General features: G+C 37.8%; 1 protein-coding gene across 4 annotated transcripts; it reads right to left on the bottom strand.

Annotated features, from left to right (window-relative positions):
• Positions 1-71: 71 nt before the first annotated feature.
• LOC110682320 (nicotinate phosphoribosyltransferase 2-like) lies at positions 72-27664 on the bottom strand. Of its 4 annotated transcripts, none has more exons than XM_021858634.1 (16): positions 27293-27664; positions 26772-26919; positions 24656-24775; positions 24422-24556; positions 24264-24325; positions 23834-23909; positions 22824-22925; positions 21740-21856; positions 20493-20551; positions 19763-19937; positions 1991-2125; positions 1809-1907; positions 1142-1250; positions 791-903; positions 592-704; positions 72-289 (listed from the first exon to the last, which is right to left on the bottom strand). In XM_021858634.1, exons 1-15 carry the CDS (start codon positions 27442-27444, stop codon positions 627-629), a joined length of 1680 nt encoding a protein of 559 aa, XP_021714326.1. In that variant the 5' UTR covers positions 27445-27664; the 3' UTR covers positions 72-289; positions 592-626. The 4 variants fall into 4 exon arrangements, with proteins under 4 accessions (XP_021714326.1, XP_021714327.1, XP_021714325.1 ...); XM_021858635.1 differs by having other exon boundaries at positions 72-292; XM_021858633.1 differs by lacking the exon at positions 72-289 and having other exon boundaries at positions 383-704.
• Between the last annotated feature and the right edge of the window lie 33 nt (positions 27665-27697).

Below are 27697 nucleotides of genomic sequence, written 5' to 3' on the forward strand. Positions count from 1 at the left end.
ACAGGTACAAGATTATGTAGACATCTAAATAATTTTTTCCTAAGCAATGGATCTAAGAGATTAAAGCTTGATAAAAGCAAAACATGTTCAAAGATTAAGTTTAATATTGACTATTGAGTAACAAATTTCTAAGAAATATGTTCAATGTTTAACATAAACTTATATGTAGAAATTAGATACGAAGTACGACAAAAATCTGGAATGCTGCATACTGACAAATTAATTAATATACCAGTTAAGCTTCAACTTCTCGCCATATGTAAGTAGCTTCAACTCTGCAAGCCTTAAGCTGCTGTGCAAATAATACAATGTCCTGAAGTTATATTGCTCACTTGATTCTAAAGAACAATAATATTATTACTCTAAATCTGAAAAAATACTAAAGAAAAACAAAATTTCTAGCAACATGTTAAAAAATATGGGGGACGAAGTAAACAACTATAAATTTAACTGAAAGATAATATTTAAAAAGTTAGCAAAACTATCCAAAAAAAAGCAACTATAACTTAAAATGTACACATGAATTATGAGTTTCTTGCATTTGGCACAATACTCCTAAATTTTAAATGATTGCTACTCTGTCTTCAATACCTCGGTGCATAAATTCGCCTACCCTTGAAGCAACTTCATTGTAATTCACCAACAGGTGCTTCATTTAGCCATAAGAAATGAATGAAGTCATAGAGCTTTGCACTTACACTCACCTGCATCCAAACGCACAAACATCAGTATATTATAACAGTCAATGAACTCTCTAATCATACAAGAAAATAAAGGATGTCAAGGCTACCTTGTATGGAGTAGGATTCAATCTCCTCATGTGGTCAGGGCGCATTTTCTCCAGCTGCCTTATGCACCGATCTCTGATGTCCTTCAGAGGTAACATATCTTCTCTCGTTTTAGCTGCATGAAACAAATATCATTTAAAAAACTTTCAGGCAACTAAGTATTGCACAATGAAGCCCACTCTCTGGATACAGTTAAAAGTACTATCATGTGATCCATGAGAAAATAAGAGCATTTCCTTCATGCATATGCAGTCATTGTTCTTGAATTATAGCTATTTGTAGCAAAGGAACACTCAGTTCAAATGGATAACAAATGATTGCATATGATGAAGAGGAACAGACTGGAAGCTCACCTGAGCTACCTCTCCAGTAACATTTCAATAGCTCCTCGACTCGCTGGGGCACCACATAAGCCCTTTTGGACTCATTGAATGGATGACGGCAGAGAATTCTCTCTCCCATCTGTCAGCCAAAACACAAATTTGATTACTTCTCACTCAGGGGGAAACATCAAAATTGGAGAAACTTTTACATAATTTTTTAGTTCTTCCACTCCATAAAAAGCTACGTAGTGGCAAGGGGAAAGCCATCTAAAGGCTGACTCAATATGATCTCAAGTTTCCAATAAAAAAAATGGCATTATCAGTAAGTTTTATAATGCTTTCACAAATCAAAGGTTAGCAAGGCAGAAGACTGAAGGATGTGAAGATGATGCATTAATAAATTGTTCCTTGACTATTAGGTCATTAACTTCAAGTTGCATGCATAGTTAAACAAAAAAAGATCCCAATATCCATTATTATTTTTCATTTTCCTGAGGGGGTGGGGCTGTCCATCTTTTCTTTAGGAATGTTGTAAAGCTACTGGGTTAGCTCTTTTAATAAAAGTTAAAAGAGATAACACTGAAAGCAATAAACAGATTTAATGAGAGAGTGAGAGAAGGGAGAGGTGTGTGTGTGTGTGTTGGGGGGGGGGGGGGAATATTAAGAGAGATTTGGTTGCTTATCAGTCACCTCATACCTTTGGAGCAGGTTCATTTTCTCCTATCATCAAATCAACCAACGGGTATCCTTCTTTCCCGTACAATCTGTAACATTGTTTTTTACAAGGAATGGATACCTAGATAATACATACAAAAAGAATTACAAAGCTTCTCAAAAATAACATTTCATCCCCAAAATTAGTAGAAAGCACAAACCTACCTTGGAAACATCTTCAGATAACTTCATACGGGGCTGGTTATTAATCTCAACAAGCTTGAAGACACAACCTAATGCAGCTTGAGCGTAGCATGTAACAAGATAGGTTCCTATTCCAAATGCATCAACTTGATGACCCTGTCTATGCGAAATCAATCCAAATAAAAACAGAAGGAAAAAAGAGTAAAATATTGCAGATTGCTAGACAGATAATACAAAGCAATAGCTTTGTGAATAAAAGACTCCAACAACTTTTAATAGAAAGAAGGCTAAAAATCTGTATGCCCTTTTTTAATTACAGGGTCAGGAAGGTTTTCAAAGGACTCTAAAAATAAAAAATGAGGTATTCAATCACCCAGAGAATTGAAAGCAGACCTGACACATTCTAAGAAGCAGAAATAAGTCGGGAAGATTCAAAAGAGGGTATGGCAAATGCACCTGAAGATTATAAGGACCCTGTACCCTCAGTGAAGTTCCTACCTTATAGCACCCTAAGATGGTGGAATGCATTAAAATCTACTTCTGGAACAGCAGAGACTTGAGAGGCCAAGAAAACGTAAATCACATTATATGTTTCTCAGATTAGGATAGTAAAAAAAAATGCTATTTGAGCAAGAACAAATAGAATGTAGCACCCAAGGACAAGGCATACAAACAACTAGATTTGTCGTTTGAGGGCATGCCATCGTTGCCTTAAGACATGGTGATTAAGGATGAATGAGATGGTTCAGGGCATCATCCATGACTCCCAAGTCCCTTTGGGAAGCCATGGAAGTACATGGATGCATAATCTTGAAGGGTGAAAAAAGAATGTACGGAAGCCAAATTTGAAGGCTATAATTCACGAAATCGGAGAAATTTAGTAGGTGTCCGGACCCAGTGTCAGAAATTCACGGAAATTTATGTGATGCATTTCAAGGTCATATGAGGTTGTTTGGACCCATACAACCATAATCCGGCTACATAAAGATCCCATGGAAGCCTATAGCCAATACAAGAGTCGTGTATGGAAATTGGTAAATTGGATGCTTAAAGGCAAATTGGATGGTTCCACCCACCCAATTGAACTCCCGGAGGATATTTGGATATTAGGGTCTGTAGGTAGCTTCTCGTCAATTTTTGTTTGCGGGTCCAAAAAAGTAAAAAATTGGCAAAATTGAATACTATAATATACACTTGTTGGCCAATTTTGGAGGTTTCGGGACCTGGTGTCGAAAACCCTTGAGATACCAGGGGATACATCCCAAGGTCATATAATGTCGTTTGGAACCATATATGATCATTATATGTTACCTTGGGTTGAGAGAGACTTTTTAGGCCATAAGCGATAGGGCAGTGCTAGATCTATAAGAAGAGCTCAAATAGGAGAGAAGAAACCAAAAAAGGGAATTCAACCCTTATCTCACGGGAGGAGTGAAAAAAGTCTCAAGACAAAAGAAATAGACACTCATCCGAATAATAAAGCCACTGGAATGAGTTAACTACGAATGCGGGATGGACCACTTCGGACATAGGCATTGTTCCCTACTAAGGCTATTAGATTACACCAATTTCATCCGAGAAAAGAAAGAAAAACTCACAGAATGCTAAGTAGTTGATTACGATAAGTCACCTAGCCAAATCGTTGGGGTGTGGGATGGTGCAAGGGGGCGTTTGGCATGTGCAGAAGACATGTGCACCCAAGGACAAGGCATACAAACAACTAGTTTTGTCATTTGAGGGCATGCCATCGTTGCCTTAAGACATGGTGATTAAGGATGAATGAGATGATTCCATCATCCATGACTTCCAAGGCCTTTTGGGAAGCCATGGAGGAACTTGAATACATAATCTTGTCGGGTTAACAAATAATGTACGGAAGCCAAATTTGAAAGCAATAATACACAAAATCGGAGCAATTTAGTAGGTGTCCAGACCCGGTGTTAGAAATTCACGGAATTTTACGGGATGCATTTCAAGGCCATATGAGGTTTTTTGGACCCATATACAACCATAAGTCAGCTACATAAATATCCCGTGGAAGCCTATAGCCAACACAAGAGGCGTGTACGGAAATTGGTAAGTTGGATGCTTAAAGGCAAATTGGATGGTTTCACTTACCCTATTGGACTCCCGGAAGGTATTAGGGGGTCTGTAGGTAGCTTCTCGTCAATTTTTGTTTCCGGGTCCAAAAAAGTCAAAAATTGGCAAAATTGAAGGCTATAATACACGCTTGTTAGCCAATTTCAGAGGTTTCGGGACCTGGTGACGAAAACTCTTGAGATACCATGAGATACATCCCAAGGTCATATAATGTCATTTGGAACCATATATGATCATTATATGTTGTCATACGTTATTTACTACAAGAAGGATTAGAGGATAGTACCTTGGATTGAGAGTGATTTTTTAGGTCATAAGCGATAGGGCAGTATTAGAATTATAAGAAGAGTTTAAGGAAGAGAGAAAACCAAAAAAGGGACTTCAACCCGTATCTCACTAGAGGAGTAGGAGTGAAATAGTCTCATAATAAAATAAATTGACACTCATCCGAATAATAAGGCCACTCGGGAATGGGTTAACTAAGAATGCGGGATGGACCACTTCTGGACATAGGCATTGTTCTCTACTAAGGCCATTAGATTACACCAACTTCATCCGAGGAAGGAATGCAAGACTCATAGAATGCAAAGTAGTGGATTGAGACAAGTCACAAATCCAAATCGTTGGGGGTGTGGGATAGTGCAATGGGGCGTGTGGCATGTGTAGAAGACATGTGCACCCAAGGACAAGTCATACAAACAACTAGTTTTGTCGTATGAGGGCATGCCATCGTTGCCTTAAAACATGGTGATTAAGGATGAATGAGATGGTTCTGGGCATCATCCATGACTCCCAAGGCCCTTTGGGAAGCCATGGAAGTACATGGATGCATAATATTGCAGGGTGAAAAAATAATGTACGGAAGCCAAATTTGAAGGCTATAATACACGAAATCGGAGCAATTTTGTAGGTGTTCAGACCTGCTGTCAGAAATTCACGAAATTTTACGGGATGCATTTCGAGGTCATATGAGGTTGTTTGGGCCCATATATAACCATAAGGAGATCCCGTGGAAGCCTATAGCCAATATAAGAGGCGTGTACGGAGTTGCTTAAAGGCAAATTGGATGGTTCCACCCACCCACCCAATTGGACTCCAGGAGGGTATTAGGGTCTGTAGGTATTTTCTCGGCAATTTTTGTTTCTGGGTCCAAAAAAGTCAAAAATTTACAAAATTGAAGGCTACAATACACGCTTGTTGGCCAATTTCGGAGGTTTCTAGAAATGGTGTCAAAAAGTCTTGAGATACCAAGAGATTCTTCCCGGGTCATATAATGTCGTTTGAAACCATATATGATCATTATATGTTGCCATACGTTATTTCCTACAAGACAGATTAGAGGATAGTACCTTGGGTTGAGAGAGACTTTTTAGGCCATAAGCGATAGGGCAGTGCTAGATCTATAAGAAGAGCTCAAATAGGAGAAAGGAAACCAAAAAACGGAATTCAACCCTTATCTCACCGGAGGAGTGAAAAAGTCTCAAGACAAAAGAAATAGACACTCATTCGAATAATAAAGCCACTCGGGCATGAGATAACTAAGAATGCGGGATAGGCCACTTCTAGACATAGGCATTGTTCCCTCCTGAGGTTATTAGATTACACCAATTTCATCCGAGGAAGGAATGAAAGACTCACAAAATGCTAAGTACTGGATTGAGACAAGTCACAAAGACAAAGTGCTGGGGGTGTGGGATGGTGTAAGGGGGCGTATGGCATGTGCAAAAGACATGTGCACCTAAGGACAAGACATACAAACAACTAGTTTTATCGTTTGAGAGTATGCCATCATCGCCTTAAGACATGGTGACTAAGGATGAATGAGATGGTTCTGGGCATCATCCATGACTCCTAAGGCCCATTCGGAAGCCATGAAAGTACTTGGATGCATAATATTGCCGGGTGTAAAAATAACGTACGCAAGCCAAATTTGAGGGCTATAATACACGAAATCGGAGCAATTTAGTAAGTGTTCGGACCTGATGTCAGAAATTCACGGAAATTTACGGGATGCATTTCAAGGTCATATAAGGTTGTTTGGACCCATATACAACCATAAGCCGGCTACATAAAGATCCCATGGAAGCCTATAGCCAATACAAGAGTCGTGTATGGAAATTGGTGAATTGGATGCTTAAAAGCAAATTGGATGGTTCCACCCACCCAATTGGACTCCCTGAGGATATTAGGGTCTGTAGGTAGCTTATCGTCAATTTTTGTTTGCGGGTCCAAAAAAGTCAAAAATTGGCAAAATTAAATACTATAATACCCACTAATTTCGGAGGTTTCGGGACCTGGTGTCGAAAAGTCTATATACATCCCAAGGTCATATAAGGTCGTTTGGAACTATATATGATCATTATATGTTGCCATACGTTAGTTCCTACAAGACGGAATAGAGGATAGTACCTTGGGTTGAGAGAAACTTTTTAGGCCATAAGCGATAGGGCAGTGCTAGATCTATAAGAAGAGCTCAAATAGGAGAAAGGAACCAAAAAAAGGGAATTAAACCCTTATCTCGGGCATGGATTGACTAAGAATGCGGGATGGGCCACTTCCAGACATAGGCATTGTTCCCTCCTGAGGTTATTAGATTACACCAATTTCATCCTAGGAAGGAATGAAAGACTCACAGAATGCTAAGTAGTGGATTGAGATAAGTTACAAAGCCAAAGTGTTGGGGGTGTGGGATGGTGTAAGGGGGCGTGTGGCATATGCAAAAGACATGTGCACTGGACAAGACATACAAACAACTAGTTTTATCGTTTGAGTGTATGCCATCGTTGCCTTAAGACATGGTGACTAAGGATGAATGAGATGGTTCTGGGCATCATCCATGACTCCCAAGGCCCTTTCGGAAGCAATGGAAGTACTTGGATGGATAATCTTGCCGGGTATAAAAATAACGTATTCAAGCCAAATTTGAAGGCTATAATACACAAAATCGAAGCAATTTAGTAGGTGTTCGGACCCGGTGTCAGAAATTTACGTGATGCATTTCAAGGTCATATGAGGTTGTTTGGACCCATATACAACCATAAGCCGGCTACATAAAGATTTCGTGGAAGCCTATAGCCAATACAAGAGTCGTGTATGGAAATTGGTAAATTGGATGCTTAAAAGAAAATTGGATGGTTCCACCCAACCAATTGGACTCCCGAATGGTATTAGGGTCTGTAGGTAGCTTCTCGTAAATTTTTGCTTGCGGGTCCAAAAAAGTCAAAAATTGGCAAAATTGAATACTACAATACACACTTGTTGGCTAATTTCGGAGTTTTCGGGACCTGGTGTCGAAAACTCTTGAGATACCAGGATATACATCCCAAGATCATATAATATCGTTTGGAACCATATATGATCATTATATGTTGCCATACGGTATTTCCTACAAGACGGATTACAGGATAGTACCTTGGGTTGAGAGAGACTTTTTAGGCCATAAGCGATAGGGCGGTGCTAGATCTATAAGAAGAGCTCAAAAAAGGGAATTCAACCCTTGTCTCACTGAATGAGTGAAAAAGTCTCAAGACAAAAGAAATAGACACTCATTCGAATAATAAAGCCACTCGGGCATGGGTTAACTAAGAATGCGGGATGGGCCACTTCCAGACATAGGCATTGTTCCCTCATGAGGATATTAGATTACACCAATTTCATCCCAGGAAGGAATGAAAGACTCACAGAATGCTAAGTAGTGGATTGAGACAAGTCACAAAGCCAAGGGGGTGTGGGATGGTGTAAGGGGGCGTGTGGCATGTGCAAAAGACATGTCCACCCAAGGACAAGGCATACAAACAACTAGTCTTATCGTTTGAGGGTATGCCATCGTTGCCTTAAGACATGGTGACTAAGGATGAATGAGATGGTTCAGGGCATCATCCATGACTCCCAAGGCCCTTTCGGAAGCCATGGAAGTACTTGGATGCATAATCTCGCCGGGTGTAAAAATAACATACGCAAGCCAAATTCGAAGGCTATAATACACGAAATCGGAGCAATTTAGTAGGTGTTCGGACCCGGTGTCAGAAATTCACGGAAATTTTACGGGATGCATTTCAAGGTCATATGAGGTTGTTTGGACCCATATACAACCATAAGCCGGCTACATAAAGATCTCGTGGAAGCCTATAGCCAATACAAGAGGATCGTACGAAAACTGGTAAATTGGATGCTTGTAGACAAATTGGATGTATCTACCCACCCAATTGTAGATTCACGGAAATTTTTGTTTTCGGGTCTAAAAAAGTCAAAAATTGGGAAAATTGAAGGCTATAATACACGCTAGTTGGCCAATTTCGAAGAATTCGGGACCCGGTGTCGAAAAGTTTTGAGATACCAGGGGATACAAACCAGGGTCACTTGGAACCATATATGATCATTATATATAGCCATACGTTATTTCCCACAAGAAGGACTACAGGATAGTACCTTGGGCCGAGAGAGACTTATTAGGCCATAAGCGATAGGGACGTGCTAGAACTATAAAAATAAATCAATGAAGAGAGAAAACAAAAAAAGGGAATTTAACCCTTCTCTCACTGGAGGAGTAGGAGTGAAACAGTCTCAAAGACAACAAATAGACACTCATTCGAATAATAAAGCCACTCGGGCATAGGTTAACCAAGAATGCGGGATGGAACACTTCCGGTTCTCTCTTGAGGCTATTAGATTACACCAACTTCATCCGAGGAAGGAATGAAAGACTTATAGAATGCAAAGTAGTGGATTGACACAAGACACAAAGCCAAAGTGTTGGGGTGTGGGATGGTGCAATGGGGCGTGGTGCAATGGGGCATGTGCACCCAAGGATAAGGCATACAAACAACTAGTTTTGTCATTTGAGGGCATGCCACCGTTGCCTTAAAGACATGGTGATTAAGGATGAATGAGATGGTTCTCGGCATCATCCATGACACCCAAGGCCCTTTCGGAAGCCATGGAAGTACTTGGATGCATAATCTTGCTGGCTGTAAAAATAATGTACGCAAGCCAAATTAAAAGCCTATATAATACACGAAATCAAAGCAATTTAGTAGGTGTTTGGGCCTGATGTTAAAAATTCACGGAATTTTACGGGATGCATTTCAAGGTCATATGAGGTTGTTTGGACCCATATACAACTATAAATCGGCTACATAAAGATCCCGTGGAAACCTATAGTCAATATAAGAGGCGTGTACGAAAACTAGTAAATTGGATGTTTAAAGGCAAAGTGGATGGTTCCACCCACCCAATTGGACTCCCGGAGGGTATTGTCCGTAGGTAGCTTCTCGGCATTTTTTGTTTTCAGGTAAAAAGAAAGTCAAAAATTGGGAAAATTAAAGGCTGTAATACCCCGCTTGTTGGCCAATTTCGGAAGTTTCGTGGCCCGGTGTCGATAAGTCTTGGGATACCAAGGGATATATCCTAGGGTCATATAATGTCGTTTGGAACCATATATGATCATTTTATGTTGCCATACGTTATTTCCTACAAGACGGAGGATAGTACCTTCGGCTGAGAGAGACTTTTTAGGACATAAGCGATAGGGTCATGCTAGAACTATAGGAAGAGCTGAAGAAAGAGATAAAACCAAAATAGGGAATTAAACCCTTATCTCACAGGAGGAGTAGGAGTGAAATAGTCTCAAGACAAAAGAAATAGACACTCATCCGAATAATAAAGCCACTCGGGAATGGGTTAACTAAAAATGCGGGATGGACTTCTGGAGAGAGGCACTGTTCCCTTATGAGCCTATTAGATTACACCAACTTCATCCGAGGAAGGAATAAAAGACTCACAGAATGTTAAATAGTGGATTGATACAAGTAAAAAAGCCAAAGTATTGGGGTGTAGGATGGTGTAAGGGGGCGTGTGGCATGTGTAGAAGACATGTGCACCCAAGGATAAGGCATAAAAACAACTAGTTTTGTCATTTGAGGGCATGCCATCCTTGCCTTAAGACATGGTGATTAAGGATAATTAAGATGGTTCTGGGCATCATCAATGACTCCCAAGGCCCTTGTAAAAGCCATGGAAGTACTTGGATGCATAATCTTGTCGGGTGAAAAAATAATGAACGGAAGCCAAATTTGAAGGCTATAATACACGAAATCGAAACAATTCAGCAGGTGTGCGGACACGGTGTCACAAATTCACGGAATTTGACGGGAAGCATTTCGAGGTCATATGAGGTTGTTTGGACCCATATACAACCATTAGTGAACAACATAAAGATCCCGTGGAAGCCTATAGCCAATAATAGAGGCGTGTACATAAAGTTGTAATTGGATTCTAAAAGGCAAATTGGATGGTTCCACCCACCCAATTATCTCGGAGGGTATTAGGGTCTATAGGTAGATTCTTGGCAACATTTGTTTCCGGGTCCAAAAAAGTAAAAAAATTGGCAAAATTGAAGGGTATAATACACGCTTGTTGGCCAATTTCGGAGGTTTTGAGACTCGGTGTCGAAAAGTCTTGGATACCTCAGGCGGACTAGTGGATAGTACCTTAGGCTAAGAGAGACTTTTTAGGCCATAAGCGATAGGGTAGAACTATAAGAAGAGCTCTAAGGAAGAGAGAAAACCAAAAAAGGGAATTCAACCCTTATCTCAATGGAGGAGTGAAACAGTTTCAAGACAGAAGAAATAGATACTCATCCGAATAATAAAGCCACTCAGGATTGGGTTACCTAAGAATGCGGGATGGAACACTTCCGGATATAGGCATTGATCCCTCTTAAGGCTATTAGATTACACCAACTTCATCCGATGAAGGAATGAAAGACTCACATAATGCTAAGTAGTGGATTGAGACAAGTCACTAAGCCAAATCGTTGGGCTATAGGATGGTGCAACTGCAAGGGGGCCTATGGCATGTATAGAAGACATCTGCACCTAAGGACAAGGCTTACAAACAACTAGTTTTGTCGTATGAGGGCATGCCATCGTGTTGCCTCAAGACATGCTGATTAAGGATGAATGAGATGGTTCTGGGCATCATCCATGACTCCCGAGGCCCTTTGGGAAGCCATGGAAGTACATAGATGCATAATCTTGCAGGGTGAAAAAATAATGTACGGAAGCCAAATTTGAAGGCTATAATACACGATATCGGAGCAATTTAGTAGGTGTCCGGAACCGGTGTCAGAAATTTACGGGATGCATTTCAAGGTCATATGAAGTTGTTTGGACCCATATAAAACCATAAGTCGGCTACATAAAGATCCCGTGGAAGCCTATAGCCAATACAAGAGGCGTGTACGGAAACTGGTAAATTGGATGCTCAAAGGCAAATTCGATGGTTGCACCCACTTAATTGGACTCCCGGAGGGTATTAGGGTCTGTAGGTAGCTTCTTGGCAATTTTTTTTCTTGGTCCAAAAAAGTCAAAAACTAGCAAAATTGAAGGCTATAATACAAGCTTGTTGGCCAATTTCGGAAGTTTCGTGACCCGGTGTCGAAAAGTCTTGAGATACCTTAAGACAGACTAGAGACTTTTTAGGCCATAAGCGATAAGGCCGTGCTAGAACTATACGAAGAGCTTAAGTTAGAGAGAAAACCAAAAAAAGGAATTCAATCCTTATCTCACTAGAGGAGTTAAATAGTCTCAAGAAAAAAGAAATAGACACTCATCCGAATATTAAAGCCACTTAGGAATGGGTTAACTAAGAATGCGGGATGGACCACTTCCGGACATAGGCATTGTTCCCTCCGGCAGCTATTAGATTACACCAACTTCATCCGAGGAAGGAATGAAAGACTCACAGAATGCTAAGTAGTTGAATGAGACAAGTCACAAATCCAAAATGTTAGAATGTGGGATGGTACAAAGGCGCGTGTGGCATGTGCAAAAGACATGTGCACCCAAGGACAAGAATACAAACAACTAGTTTTTTCGTTTAAGAGCATGTCATCGTTGCCTTAAGACAAGATGATTAAGGATGAATGAGATAGTTCTGGACACCATCCATGACCCCAAGGCCCTTTAGGAAGCCATGGAAGTACATGGATGCATAATCTTGGCGGGTGAAAAAATAATGTACCAAATCCAAATTTGAAGGCTGTAATACACAAAATCGGAGTAATTTAGTAGGTTTCCGAAGTCGATGTCACAAATTCACGGAATTTTACGGGATGCATTTTTAGGTCATATGAGGTTGTTTGGACCCATATACAACCATAAGTCAGTTACATAAAGATCCTATGGAAGCCTATAGCCAATACAAGAAGCGTGTACGGAAACTAGTAAATTGGATGCTTAAAGGCAAATTGGATTGTTCTACCCACCCAATTGGACTCCCGAAGGATATTAAGGTCTGTAGGTATCTTCTCGGCAATTTTTGTTTTCAGGTCCAAAAAAATTCCAAAATTAGCAAAATTGAAGGCTATTATACACGCTTGTTGTCCAATTTAGAAGGTTTCGGGACCCGGTGTCGAAAAGTCTTGAGATAATCTCCAGGGTCATATAATGACGTTTGGAACCATATATGATCATTATATGTTGCCATACATTATTTCTTACCTGACGAACTAGAGGATAGTACCTTGGGCCGAGAGAGACTTTTTAGGCCATAAGCGATAGGGCCGTGCTAGAACTATAAAAAGAGCTCAAGAAAAGAAAAAAAAAAACATAAAAGGGAATTCAACCCTCATCTCACTAGAGGAGTAGGTGTGAAATAGTCTCAAGACAAAAGAAATACACTCGTCCGAATAATAAAGCCACTCGGGATTGGGTTACCTAAGAATGCGGGATGGGACACTTCCGGATATAGGCATTGATCCCTCTTAAGGCTATTAGATTACACCAATTTCATCCGATGAAGGAATGAAAGACTCACAGAATGCTAAGTAGTGGATTGAGACAAGTCATAAAGCCAAAGTGTTGGGGTGTGGGATGGTCCAAGGGGGCGTGTGGCATGTGAAAAAGACATGCACACCCAAGGACAAGGCATAAAAACAACTAGTTTTGTTGTTTGTGGGCATGACATCGTTGCCTTACGACATGGTGATTAAGTTTGAATGAGATGGTTCTGGGCATCATCCATGACTCCCAAGGCCCTTTGGGAAACCATGGAAGTACTTGGATGCATAATCTTGCTGGGTAAAAAAATAGTGTACGTAAGCCAAATTTGAAAGGCAATACACGAAATCGGAGCAATTTAGTAGGTGTGTGGACCCGGTATCAGAAATTCACGGAATTTTACGGGATGCATTTCGAGGTCACATGAGTTGTTTGGACCCATATACAACCATAAGTCGGCAACATAAAGATCCTGTGGAAACCTATAGCCAATACAAGAGGCGTGTACGGAAGTTGGTAAATTGAATGCTTAAAGGCAAATTGGATGGTTCAACCCACCAAATTGGACTCCCGTAGGGTATTAGGGTCTGTAGGTAGATTCTCGAAAAATTTGTAAAATTGAAAGGTATAATTTACGCTTGTTGGCCAATTTCGGAGGTTTCGGGACCCGGTCCTGAAAAGTCTTGAGATAACACGGGATACATCCAAGGGTCGTATAATGTCGTTTGAAACCATATATGATCATTATATGTAGGCATACGTTATTTCCTACAAGATGGATTAGAGGATAGTACCTTGGACTGAGAAAGACTTCTAGGCCATAAGCAATAAGGCCGTGCTAGAATTATAAGAAGAGCTCAAGGTAGAGAGAAAACCAAAAAAGGGAATTCAACCCTAATCTCATTGGAGGAGTGGACAGTATTAACACAAAAGAAATATACACTCATCCGAATAATAAAGCCACTCAGGAATGGGTTGACTAAGAATGCGGGATGGACCAATTTCGGACATAGGCATTGTTCCCTCCTTGGGCTATTAGATTACACCAACTTCATCTGAGGAAGGAAGGAATGAAAGAAGGGTGCGAGGGGGCTTGTGGCATGTGTAGAAGACATGTGCACCCAAGGACAAGACACACAAACAACTAGTTTTGTCGTTTGAGGGCATGTCATCGTTTCCTTAAGACATGGTGATTAAGGATGAATGAGATGGCTCTGGGCATCATCCATGACTCCTAAGGCCCTTTGGAAAGCCATGGAAGTACTTGGATGTATAATCTTGACGGGTGAAAAAATAATGTATGGAAGCCAAATTTGAAGGCTATAATACACGAAATCGGAGCAATTTATTAGGTGTCCGGACCCGATTTCAAAAATTCACGAAATTTTACGGGATGCATTTCGAGGTAGACCTGGGAAAAACTATCTGATTATCCGATAATCCGAAGATCCGATCCGCACCCGATCCGACAATTTAGGGTAACCGATCCGAACACATTTTCAGATCGGATAACCGATCCGAAATTTTCGGATATCGGATATCGAAAATTTGAATTTCGGTTATCCGAATATCCGAAATTAAAGTCGGATATCGGATTTCGGATCGGATATCCGATCCGATATCCGAAAATTACTTTTTTTTACCCAGATTTAAAGTTCAAATATTATCCATATGCCCTACAGCCCAAGCCCAACAAAATCTCAACTTACCCTAATTTCAAATCCGCCTCTTTCCTCTTTCTTTTCTCCCTATCAGTTAGTCTTCTCAGTTTCTCACTCCTCTCTTAGTCTTGTCTGAGTTCTTTCTTGATCTCTCTTAGTCTCCTCTCTACTCCTTCTCAGTGCCTCACTCATCCACCAGAAGCAGCGGCGCCTCACTCATCCAGGCCACCAGAAGCAGCGGCGCCCCTCACTCCTTCACCAGAAGCGACGACGCCCCTCACTCCTTCACTCCTTCACCAGAAGCGGCGCCCCTCACTCCTCCACCAAGGTCATCCTATGCTCGTACTGCTGCTGAATTGCTGATTTAGTGATTTAAATTAGTCTGTGAAAGAACTTGTGATTGAAAAAAAATAAGTAAATTCAGTTTTATTTTGTCAACTAGTTTACATTTTGATTTATGTGTTTTAGATGGATGATGCTACTGTAGAATCTGCTAACATAGCAAATCAACCAACTGAAGAGGAGCCCTTGGCGTCAACCGCTGCCAATGAGGAGCATGCTGGAATTGAAAAACCACCACAGCCACCAAAAAAAAGGCCTTCAACCACTACTAGTGATGCTGATGGAGCTGAAAAAAAAGGTAAAAAGAAAAGATCTTGGCTTTGGGATCATTTTGAGTTAATAGTAAAAGATGGGGATAAAAGATCAAAATGTGTGTATTGTTTTGTTGATGTTACTGGTGACTCTAAAAAGGGTACAAGTGCTATGAAAAATCATTTAGAAAGGTGTAAAGAATATCCCCCTAATGTGAGCAAATCCCAAATGCTTCTTGCTTTTCAAAGTGAGCAAAGTCAGCATCCATTAGGAGATGTTAGTGTAGGTGATAATGCAAGTGGGGAAAAAAAGGGTAAACTAGAATTTTGGAAGTTTAGGCAGGAGGAGGGTCGGAAAGCTTTTGCTAAAATGATAATAATGGATGAATTACCCTTTAGGTTTGCTGATCGTGAGGGTTTTCGCTACTTTATGTCTGTTGTTCAGCCTAATTACATTATCCCCTCTCGTTTTACAGTAGCTAGAAATTGCTATCGTGTGTTTTTAGATGAAAAAAAAAAACTGAAAAGTTATTTTAGCAAGTGTTCTTCTCGTATTTCTCTCACTACTGACACATGGACCTCTTGCCAAAATCTGTCATACATGTGTTTAACAGCCCATTTTATTGATCACAACTGGAACTTGCACAAAAAAAATTTAAATTTTTGTCCAATTAGTGGCCATTCAGGTGAGGCTATTGGTAAAGGGGTAGAAAAATGTTTGCTTGAGTGGGGTACCACTAAAGTAATGACCATTACCGTAGACAATGCAAGCTCAAATGATGTAGGGGTCCAATATTTAAGGAAGAGGTTACTAAGATGGAAAGATGGGACTGTTTTAGAGGGTAAATTTGTGCATATGCGGTGTGCAGCTCACATTCTTAATTTGACAGTAAGAGAAGGTTTGAAAGAATGTGATGAATCAATAAAAAAAATACGTAATGCTGTTCGGTTTGTTAGATCTTCACCTGCCAGATTGCAAAAATTCAGAAATTGTGTGAATCAAGAACAAATTGAATCAAAACGTCAGCTTTGTTTGGATGTTGAAACTAGGTGGAACTCCACCTATTTGATGTTGGAGTATGCTTTGATTTTTCATAAGGCTTTTGATTTGCTTGAAAATTCTGATGGTGGGAAATATTTTTTAGAGTTAACAAAGATGTCAGGTGTTCCTACTGATATGGATTGGGATCGTGTTGCTTCTTTGATTCCCTTTCTTAAGATTTTTTATGATGCTACTTTGAGACTCTCGGGGTCTTTGTATGCTACTACTAATGTGTATTTGTTAGAACTTGTCACAATTGGCAAGATGATTAAAAAAAAGTGTGAAAGTGTTGATGTTAAGGAAAGGTCAATGGCCAATGGGATGAAGAAAAAGCATGACAAATATTGGGAAAATGTGGATAACATTAACTTGATGTTGTATGTTGCTGTTGTGCTTGACCCTAGACGCAAAATGCATTATGTTAAGTGGGCTATTAATGATCAATATGATTCTGACAAGGCCACCCAGTTGTATGATATGGTGATGGAAACTTTGACTTCTTTGTATGAACATTATGCTGCTTTACAATCTCAAAATGTGTCAAGTGTTTCTGAAAATATTGATTTGGCTTCAAAAGACTTCGAACACTATAATGATTGGCATGATCAGGCTGATTTTGAGTTTGAGAGGGATATTGGTGGACAAACAGTTTTTGACAAAAAAACTGATTTGGACAAGTATTTGATGGATGATAGAGAACCTAATATTATCGGTAGGAGTTTTGATGCTTTGGGATGGTGGAAAAAAGGGGTGGATAGATATCCTATAGTTGGTCTAATGGCTAGGGATGTATTAGCCATTCCGGTCTCCACGGTTGCATCCGAATCTGCATTTAGCACCGGTGGAAGAGTACTTGATCCATTTCGTAGTTCACTTTCTTCACATATGGTTGAAGCTTTGGTTTGTGCACAAGATTGGATGCGCACTACACGTGGTCCACTTATGATTGAAGAAAGTATCGATGACATTCAACAAATTGAAGAGGGTAATACTTTTTCCCTTTTTTTTTTTTTTATTAAATATTTTGAATGATTATGACTGACTTCAGTTTATAGTCTTTATACTTTATTTGCTGTCTCTCTCTTTTTTTTTTAATCATGTCAAATGGTCTGATGATTCTGATCAGTTTAATTGTATGTTCTGTAATCTGTATTATGTTCTGATCAGTTTAATCTCCTATTTTAGCATTTGTTTTGATTTGTCTTTTGCTTAACAATGTATTTTCATCGTGTTTTTTGTAGAGTTGTCGTCTCTTGTTGATCCGCCTTCGGTTTCCGTCATTGATGATTACTTTTAGTATTAGAAGGTAATACTTGTTTAGTTTGAATATTTAAAAAATTATAGTTTAATTTCTGCATCTTTTTTGTTTTTATTTATCTTATGATTATCTAATATTTTGATCTCATATTTTGTAGAGTTGTTGACTTGCCGTATGCTCATACTTTGTTGATCCGCTATCGGTTTCCGGCGTTGATGACTTATTTTTTAGTATAAGATAAAATGCATGTATTGACTATTGACGTATTGTTAACTATTTGGAAATTAATGTATTTGGACTTTAAATTTTCTTTGTCATATAATTTGTACTTTTGTAGCACTTATCCAATTAGTTTGCATTTTGGCAAATTGGCAGCCATGGCAGATTATTTGTATTTTGTTATTTCATTATTTTCTTTTTTTTTTTTTTATTCTGGAAATGACTAAATTAGCCGTGGACAGTATTTACAAGTCCATTTTTTTAATAGGATAATTATTTTTAATAGGATAATTACACATCTATTTTCTCTCTCTTTGTTCAGGTTGTGAGTAACATGAGGAGAAAATGGGTAAAAAAAAAATATCAATTTTGCCATTTAAAACAACTCGTAATCAAAGTAGTCAGATATAGGATATCCGATATATCCGATCCGAAAAATTCGGATATCCGAACTTTTCGGATCGGATACAAATAGCAAATATACGTATTCTCGGATACGGATATCCGATCCGAAATCCCCTTTCGGATCGGATATCCGATCCGTGATCAGGCCTATTTCGAGGTCATATGAGGTTGTTTGGACCTATATACAACCAAAAGTGGGCTACATAAAGATCCTGTTGAAGCCTATAGCGAATACAAGAGGCGTTAGGCGTGTACGGAAACTGGTAGATTGGATGCTTAAAGGCAAATTGGATGGTTAAAGGCAAATTGGACTCCCGGAGGGTAATAGGGTCTGTAGGTAGCTTCTCGGCAATTTTTGTTTCAAGGTCCAAAAAAGTCAAAAATTTGCAAAATTGAAGGCTATAATACACGCTTGTTGGCCAATTTCGGAGGTTTCGGGACCTGTTGTCGAAAAGTTTTTACATGCCGGGGATACATCCCAGGGTCATATAATATCGTTTGGAACCATATATGATCATTATATGTTGTCATACATTATTTCCTACAAGACGGACTAGAGGATAGTACCTTGGGCTGAGAGAACCTTTTTAGGGAATAAGCGATAGGGCCATGCTAAAATTATAAGAAGAGCTCAAGGAAGAAAGAAAACCAAAAAGGGGAATTCAACCCTTATCTCACTGGAGGAGTAGTAGTGAAACAGTCTCAAGACGAAAGAAATAAATACTCATCCGAATAATAAAGCCACACGGAAATGGGTTAACTAAGAATGCGGGATGGACCACTTCCGGACATAGGCATTGTTCCCTCCTGAGGCTATTAAATTACACAAACTTTATCCGAGGAAGGAATGAAAGACTCATAGAATGCTAAGTAGTGGATTGAGACAAGTCACAAAGCCAAAGTGTTGGGGGTATGGGATGGTGCAAGGGGGCGTGAGGCATGTGCAGAAGACATGTGTACCCAAGGACAAGGCATACAAACAACTAGTTTTATCGTTTGAGGGCATGCCATCGTTGGCTTAAGACATGGTGATTAAGAATGAATAAAATGGTTCTGGGCATCATCCATGACTCCCAAGGCCCTTTCGAAAGCCATGGAATTACTTGGATGCATAATCTTATGAGGTGAAAAAATAATGAACGGAAGCCAAATTTAAAGGCTATAATACTCGAAATCGAAGCAATTTAGTAAGTTTCCGGACCCGGTGTCAGAAATTCAAGGAATTTTACGGGATGCATTTCGAGGTCATATGAGGCTGTTTAGACCCATATATAACCATAAGTCAGCTACATAAAGACCTCGTGGAAGCCTATAGCCAATACAAGAGGCGTGTACGGAAACTGGTAAATTGCATGCTTAAATGAAAATTGGATGGTTCCACCCACCCAATTGGACTCCCGAAGGGTATTAGGGTCTGTAGGTATCTTCTCGGCAATTTTTGTTTCCAGGTCCAAAAAAGTCAAAAATTAGCAAAATTGAAGGCTATAATACACGCTTGTTGGCCAATTTCGGAGGTTTCGGGACTCGGTGTCGAACAATCTTGAGATACCAGCGAGGGTAATATAATGTCGTTTGGAACCATATATGATCATTATATGTTGCCATACGTTATTTCAGTGAATTTTTTTCCTTTTACAAACCTTTGAAGCTATAAATTTAATTGAAATTTTAGCAACGCTAAACAGCAGCAATAGGAAGGAAATAATATGGAGTACAACAGAATATTTATAATCACCTGTTTGTTTAAATGATCCAAGGTTTCCTCATTGAGATCATTGCTAGCAGTAATACTCATCTTTCCAAAATCTGGTACTCCAAATTCTTTCTCAATCACCTGAAAAAACTTACGAGCCTCACAAGACAAATATGCCAGGTCACCAGAGTCCAATCTAATGCCCATGGCCTTGTACCTGAAAACCATATCATGGATAATGATGTTGAGAAAACAATCTTAGTTTTCAATGATCAACACGTCATATACTCAAGGTCTATACAAACAGAAGAGACAGGTTGTTACGTATTGAAAATCCTGAGTGTATTATAGTATTATACTATATGATCCCTTTTTTATATGGAAATATATTTTATTAACTCTCAAGGGTAGTACAGAATATTTTGTGTTACTATAATTATAATGATCCTATTCCTACTCCAATTCATATTTGTCTTATGAGAAGTGCGACAAATTTCTGTTGCCACAATCTATTTGTCCAATCTTTAGCAATTATTTACAAGGACACATCATCATCACTCAACCACTATAATCCGAATCAAGTTGGCCAATTTACATCTGTATTGTATCAGCATCATTAGACTTTAATTATAGACCATCTTTGTTTGCAAAATGCAATTATTTATTTTACACTAAGATAATGCACTCTCATAGTCTCATGTAGATGAAATGATGGAAAAGTATGATCAGAAAAGTTTATCAACTAAATCATGTATTAATAAATCTTCCATACCCTAAATCTCTGAGAGCCAAAGCGACTGCACAGAAGTTTGGAATACCGCTCCTTAGAACCTGGTAAAAAATTAGTGTCACCAATTAATTATTTCCACGATATAGTGATAAATAAACAATAGTGATGGCTATAAATGGTAAAAGAGAATATCAGAAATAGGGTACATAACCTCCAACTTTGACAACAAAGTAACACATGAAACCCACATGAATTGTAACTAATGAAAGTATATAACATCACAACATTTCAAGTACTTTGGATTCAGGGCCAAGAGAATTTGAGAACAGAATAAAAGAATACTCCTCTCCCTATCTTAACATTGAACAGATATGCACAAATGAAAGCGCAGTGAGCAGAGTAGAATTTTAAAGATTTTGATATTATAAAGATAAAACATATCAACTTTTGGGCAAGATCGAAACAAAACTAATCCTTTAAAGAATTGCTATATGATAGTTGACCATCAAAGTAGCTACTGCTATCAACCAAAAGAGCAAATAGGCATATTTGGCGGCAAAGAGTGAAATAACCTAGAGTTGAAAACTACCCAAAAAAAAAAAACAATATTGAATTGTATGAGCTAAGCATGTTTTATTGTTGACTACTTAAAGCACTACATCAAATCTAATTTTCACAAAAAACTAAATCCAGATCACAAAAGACAGACAACGTAGAGAAGTTTACATTTTTTTTTCCCCAGATTCATTCTAATAATGAAGAAGAGACATGAGGGCAGCAAAAACGAATCTTTATTGACTAGGAGCTAAGCATGTTTTATACTTTTATTGTTGACTACTTAAAGCATTACATCAACTCTAATTTGCACAAAAAACTAAATCCAGATCACAAAAGGCAGACAACATAGAGAAGTTTACATTTTTTTTTCCCCAGATTCATTCTAATAATGAAGAAGAGACATGAAGGCAGCAAAAACGAATCTTTATTGACTAGGAGCCTAGATTGAATTCTTAAAAAGTAGGGAAAAAACCTAATGATAAAAAATATAGTGTGGTTTGTGACACAAGCAAGAGGATAATGACCACTTTGCCACAAAGTTTTTTTTCATTAATCATTTATTAGAGTAAAACTATGAAGAAAAGCAAGATAATACTACATCACTACAAAGGTATGCAAGAATTGAAAAGCTCATATGGTCATATAAAAAGTAAAGTGTTTAATCTTTCTTAAGGATACATATAAAGATTTACGCTCTGGAACCAATCACAGTAAGAATTAGTAACACTTACATCATATGTGTCCACTAGGGCCAAAAAATTATCAGGGAATGCCAGAGCATAGGAGGTAAAAGCAGCTAACTCGCTTAAATTGGTATCACCAAAGCCACCAGTCAAAAATTTCGTCCTCTGAAAAAGCAAGCAGAGAAGTTAATGCAAGTACTATGTCTGATAGAGATAAAGCTGAAAACATAAGACACAAAAGGTCAAGTCATAAATGGAGGATGGAACCATCTAACCAGCCATCACTTGATATGGACATTTATACGACACAAAGTTATTCAGTTGATCAGTAAGATCATCGTATATTCCCTAACCATTTCTGCAACTTCATTCAAAACCATTGCAAGCATGCTCACAAAGCAACCAGGATGATCCACTTCCAAAGGCGAGGAGGAAAAAAAAAAGAAAAAAAAACCTTCGAGTTCACCCCTTCTTATTTATGGTCTAAACTCCTAATCTACAAACAGTTTTTAAAGATAAAAGAATGAATATAAACAAAAACAGGAAGTATTCTTTTGATTGAAATGTCAGGATGACTTGGAAGTTGGAAGTGCTCATGACTGTTCGCCAAGTAACATATTTGAGGGCATGGCAAAATTTAAGCAGTGAAAAGGGGGCTTTTCCCTTTGGTTAATACTGCGAGTAGTTTATTTGATATAATCTTCCTTTCTCTTTTCCCTTTTTTGGTGGGAGGGTTGGGACAAATATATAGGTTATCTTCTCTTATTCTGGAGCCTTAATTGAGAAATTTGAGTTCAGTAATATAAAATTATCTTGCCGCTAATCGAAAACAGCAGTAACCAAGCAAAAGAACACATATCCTAACTTTTCAGACAATACAAAGTCTACAATGCAACAAGAAGAAATTTCAAACAGAAGATTGCTAATCCAAGCTAGAGCTATCATACCCATCCTATATTCCTATCCCTGAAACTGCCATATTGATTATACAGTGTTAGGTTATAATTTTTGCAAATGAAAATTCTTACTAATTACTATGAATGTCAAAATATCATACAGAAAGAGGCCATTAAAAAAAAAACTATGGTTATTAGGACAATATAAAACACTTTGGGGAAGCTAAACACAAGACCTGAATTTTGTTTAACCATGTCTGAACCAGATTGACAAAATCCTCACAAGAAGTTGAGCCATCAGCACTTTTGAGCGATTTCTCCACAATTTCGTCAGGACTCTGCATATCAAATTATTTAGGCAGAAGCAGAACATTTTTTTCATCATATTTGGCCAGTGTCAAACAGAGAGAGAGCCTTGGTATAGTAAATGATACACTGTGTTTCCAGATTTTAAAGTTTGCAGCTCTTATACACATTAACTGATTTCCTTGTTTACATAGTATCTAAAGAAGCAGAAACTGAAAATAGACCATGTCAGAGTTCACAAGCACTTTCTAAGATTACATGAAGACAAGTTTTTTTTTTAAATTAACCCCTCATCTGGAGCATCCGTTAGGAAAAACCCTCATATAATATAGTATTTGGAATTTGTAAGTGCTACTAACAAGTTCTATAGCATGTCACCTTAGTTATGTGAATGGGGTGACTGTAAATTTCTTCACATGTCACCTCAAGAATAATTTAGTTAATCTTTGAGAAGCCTATCTAAATCAGATGAAGCTACATGAACCAGTAGATTCCAGGCCCATATGCAATGTGTTATATGACTGGTTTAAAGGCAACATTTATTTTTTGTGAATTTTTATCATATTCCTTTGCAATACCAAGTTTTTATGAGATCAACTTCAATGATCTCTCATTTACATTTCTTAAGCTTCCCAAACAACTTCAGTAACAAAACAATTCATTTGAAAGGGTAAGAGTGCAAATATGGCATGACATCACCTATCCCATCTTTTAAATATCACCATTTACATTGCATCTATTCTATGTACTCAGACTAAGGTACTCGTACCGGTAAATTTCCAGGTGTATCACGTTGAAGAGTTGAGGGTGCGACATTGGTACTTGAGGTTAATTTAAGGGTCCAATTAATAAAGTGTTTATTACATAGTGTACTATATAGAGTTATAAAAGATAAAGTATGAAGAAGAGAAAAGATGACAATATTAGGCGCATCTCTCACCATAAATGAGCTAACAAAGGCATGTGAATGTGTTCCCTTGAGCGGGATTCCAAACAACTTTCCAGCTGCAACATTGCTGTACAAAAGAGTAAGAAAAGTAGTTTAGTTGACACACACACACAGCCCAAATATGCAACTATTTTTAAAAACAAAATTTTCATCAAAAAAAATAAAATTAAAAAATAAAAATAAAAAATTATGTTACAATATTAGCCAAGCAAGGAAGCAATGTTTGTTAAAAATACAATCTATTTGACCAGATAAACTGTGCCAGTGAAATTCAGTTGTATCCAAGGAATGGTAAAAGCCTGAGACAGAAACAGCTGTATACTAGGCCATCCATATTTTTGAAATACCATGAACAAGGACATGCAATTGAGAAGCATACATCAATTAGAAACTCAAAAAATCTGCCATTTACAGAGTTTACCTTGTTGCGTCAAAGCCACCCATATAGCAATATTTTGATGCACTAATTCCTCCATCAGGGCCCTATAGTGCAGTAAGACAGATTTTAGATTTAATATGGGCAAGCAAAAGACTTAAATTATAAAGCATTACTGATAGCAAGATACACAAAAGTAAGACCTGCGCCCTTCTAAGACCAAACTCAAGTAGTAATTTGGAATTTCCAGCAACAATCCGGTGCCTTGCAGCATTGGTAGCCACCAATGACGCAAAATTGACAAGGTTGACAAGAGTTGTTTCTAGCAGTTGGGCCACCTGATAAAATAGAAGCACTGTGCTCAATTAAGAAGCTCCAAAAAAAAAAAAGGTGCTGAAGGCCAAGAAATAGACAACAGAAGAATGATTACAACTTACACCAACTGGTCCTTCCACCCTTAACAGGGGTACCCTTGGAAAAACGATTGACCCCTCCGGAATAGCATAGACTTCAACTTCGGAACAATCCAGCTGTCGAAGATAATCCAAAAAACCCTCCTGAAGGATCAAAACAGAAGATAAGCAACTTACAAGATATACAACAAGAAATATACGTTAAATAAAAACACTCATGCTTTAAAAACAAAAACTGATAAAGTAAGCATATGGCCTACATAAACCAAGATATGTATAAAAATAGGCATACCAAGAGGGAAGATCATAAAGACCGAGTACTGAAGAAATGGGAGGGAAATAAGAAGACAAATTGAACAATTTCAAAATAAGTTCATACATCTTGTAAAAAGTTTCTTCATTGTTTTTTCCAATAACTAACAGCTATAACTCTTTTTGCACTCAAGTCTTGATCGTTAAAAAAATCCTTACCAAACTATGGAAAATATGAGAGGAAACACCTTTTATGGTATCACTTTTATGAGAAAGTACCAATTTTGGAAAAATGTTGCAAAAGGACCTTTTATCGTTACTTAATAGTGAAATAGGACTTTCAGTTGGATTCCAAGATTTGATATTGGAACTCCGGGCATTGACTAACACGTGGCTCACACGTGACACGTAAACCCAAAAAAAAAAAACATTTTTTCCAATCTTTTTCCCAGATTTCCCTCCATGTTGTATTTCCCTACCTCAATTTTCCAAATTACAACATAGAACTCATTTCCCACTTTTTTTTAAAAGGCTCTTTCTCACAAAAGTGTTACTGCGTACAGTTCTTCTAACAAATTTACTTTGAACTATTTCGCCTAAATTAGGACCTAGAGAATAGATGACAGTGACTATGTGAGGTCTATGCTGTCACTCTTAACTCCTAAACCTGAATTTGAATCTCACATAAAATCAACCTATGTACGCCACTAGGAATTGTTGACTTGACTAGTTTCCAGCAAAACACATTCCCATGAGAACTAATGCTTTTTGTATACACTTCAAACCAAGAGACAATTTCATTTGTGAAGTTTGAGATGGTCTAAATACACTCAACTGAAATCACATAAAATGTACTGATTGTTTGCTAGCCATACAGGTCAACCTAGAGCAAGAGTAAAGATATAATAATCGTGTATGTCATGTCAAACTAACCAACTGAAACAAACCTGCATAACTTCATTATTCTTCTTTCGTACCTATGAGTCTATGACCCCCACACACCACCCCCCTCCCCCCACCCCCCAAAAAAAAAAAAAAAAAAAAAGAAGTTATCATATGCACAAGGGAATATCTGAAAAATACATATAACTAACATGCACAGAAATATAATGAACCGTTATGTCCAAGAACACACTCAGCAAAAGATAATCTATTAAGTAAATAGCCACGTGAACTAATCAAACCCCATTTTACTCCTCTAGTATATCTTCACGAACAACTAGAATAGACGATTCCAACAGTACTTAAGTTGTTATTTTTTTATTTTTTTTGAAACCTAATTAAGTTGTTATATAGCACGTTACATTTAATGTATGTTGTCTTTATACAGTTAAATTCTATTAAAATTTTATACGGAGTACTTAATATGCCAATCTGTGATTTTAATGTTCCGCTAATATTTCTCCCACCATTTTTCCGTCACATTTTGTATAAAAATAACTTCAAATTAAAGCTTAAGACTTATTTCATAATCTAATTAAAATTCGTGAACAAACTCAAGCTCATCTGATTGTAAATAACCAGACCTCTATACTTAATATGTCAATCTATGATTTTAAAGTTTTACAAATATTTCTCCCTCCAGTTTTCTATCATTTAAGAAAAATAACTTCAATTGATGAAATTTTAAAACATTTTTCAGAGAATGTAATAAAATTACATGAACAAACTCAAGCACGCCTCATTTATATGTAAACAAACCTCTATGAGAAAGTAAGAACACAACTGTTTCGAGTTCAAGTAAAAGTATATACTCGTAGTAAAATTAAAAGAGCACTTTACTACTCAACTCGACTCAATCAAGCAAACTCTTAACAATGAAAATCATATCATAGCAGACAATTAAAAAAAAAAAAAAAAAAAAAAAAGCAATAAGTCTTACAATTACCTCGCATGTACCAGGCAAGGCCTCTCGGACAAAAGCGATATGCTCTTCTGTAAACTTAAAATTCGCGATGAATCTTATGCATTCTTCTAAACCAGCAAATACAGTAAATTCTCCATGAAAAGGACTCTTTCGGTAAAACAAATCGAACCTACAATTCATAGTAGAAAACAAAAAAAAATTCAACATAAATTCATCATCATTCCATACAACTTAAATTGAATTAATTATTTAATTCTTATAACCAGCATAAAAACGAAAAACAACAATTTAATTCATCAATTTCATAACATAGCAATTCAATCATATACTATTACAATCATACATCAATGTACTATCAGTAAAAATGATCATTAACTAATTCCTTCTCGAATAATTCTCCTGTATATTATTTCGATCAGTCGATAAATTTAATCAAAAACACTTCAAAATCGATGATTAAAGACAGAATTACTGAATTGAACGAACAAAACACAAGATTAAAAAATATATAGAAAAATAAAAGAAGGTAAAGTGAGACTAACACAGCACGTTCATTGTGTTTGCCAGCTTTCCAATAAGCATACGCCATAGTTAACTGATAAAGATCTGTAAGAATCGGCGTAACCATTGGATTCGTCGGAGGTGGAATTTCCGACGATTTCTCAGTAGAACCATTTTCACTCTTCACCTCCATTTTTTATTATTTTGATGTTTGTAAAATTCCTAATTGAATTTCTAGGGTTCGTAATTTCGGTATTTATAGAATTAGAGAAGTAAAAGTGAAATTGGATAGGATTGATTGGAAAACAAGAAATTGTAGACTAGAATATGACGTATTTGAGATATATAGGATAGAGAGTCAGAGGAAGAGAGAGAAGGTTGGTGGCGTTAGAATTGGGAGGATGGTGAGATTCTCGTTTGCAAAGACCGTTAATAACCTTTAAATT

This window comes from Chenopodium quinoa, unplaced genomic scaffold (genome assembly GCF_001683475.1).
Source record: "Chenopodium quinoa cultivar QQ74 unplaced genomic scaffold, ASM168347v1, whole genome shotgun sequence".
Taxonomy (NCBI): domain Eukaryota; kingdom Viridiplantae; phylum Streptophyta; class Magnoliopsida; order Caryophyllales; family Amaranthaceae; genus Chenopodium; species Chenopodium quinoa.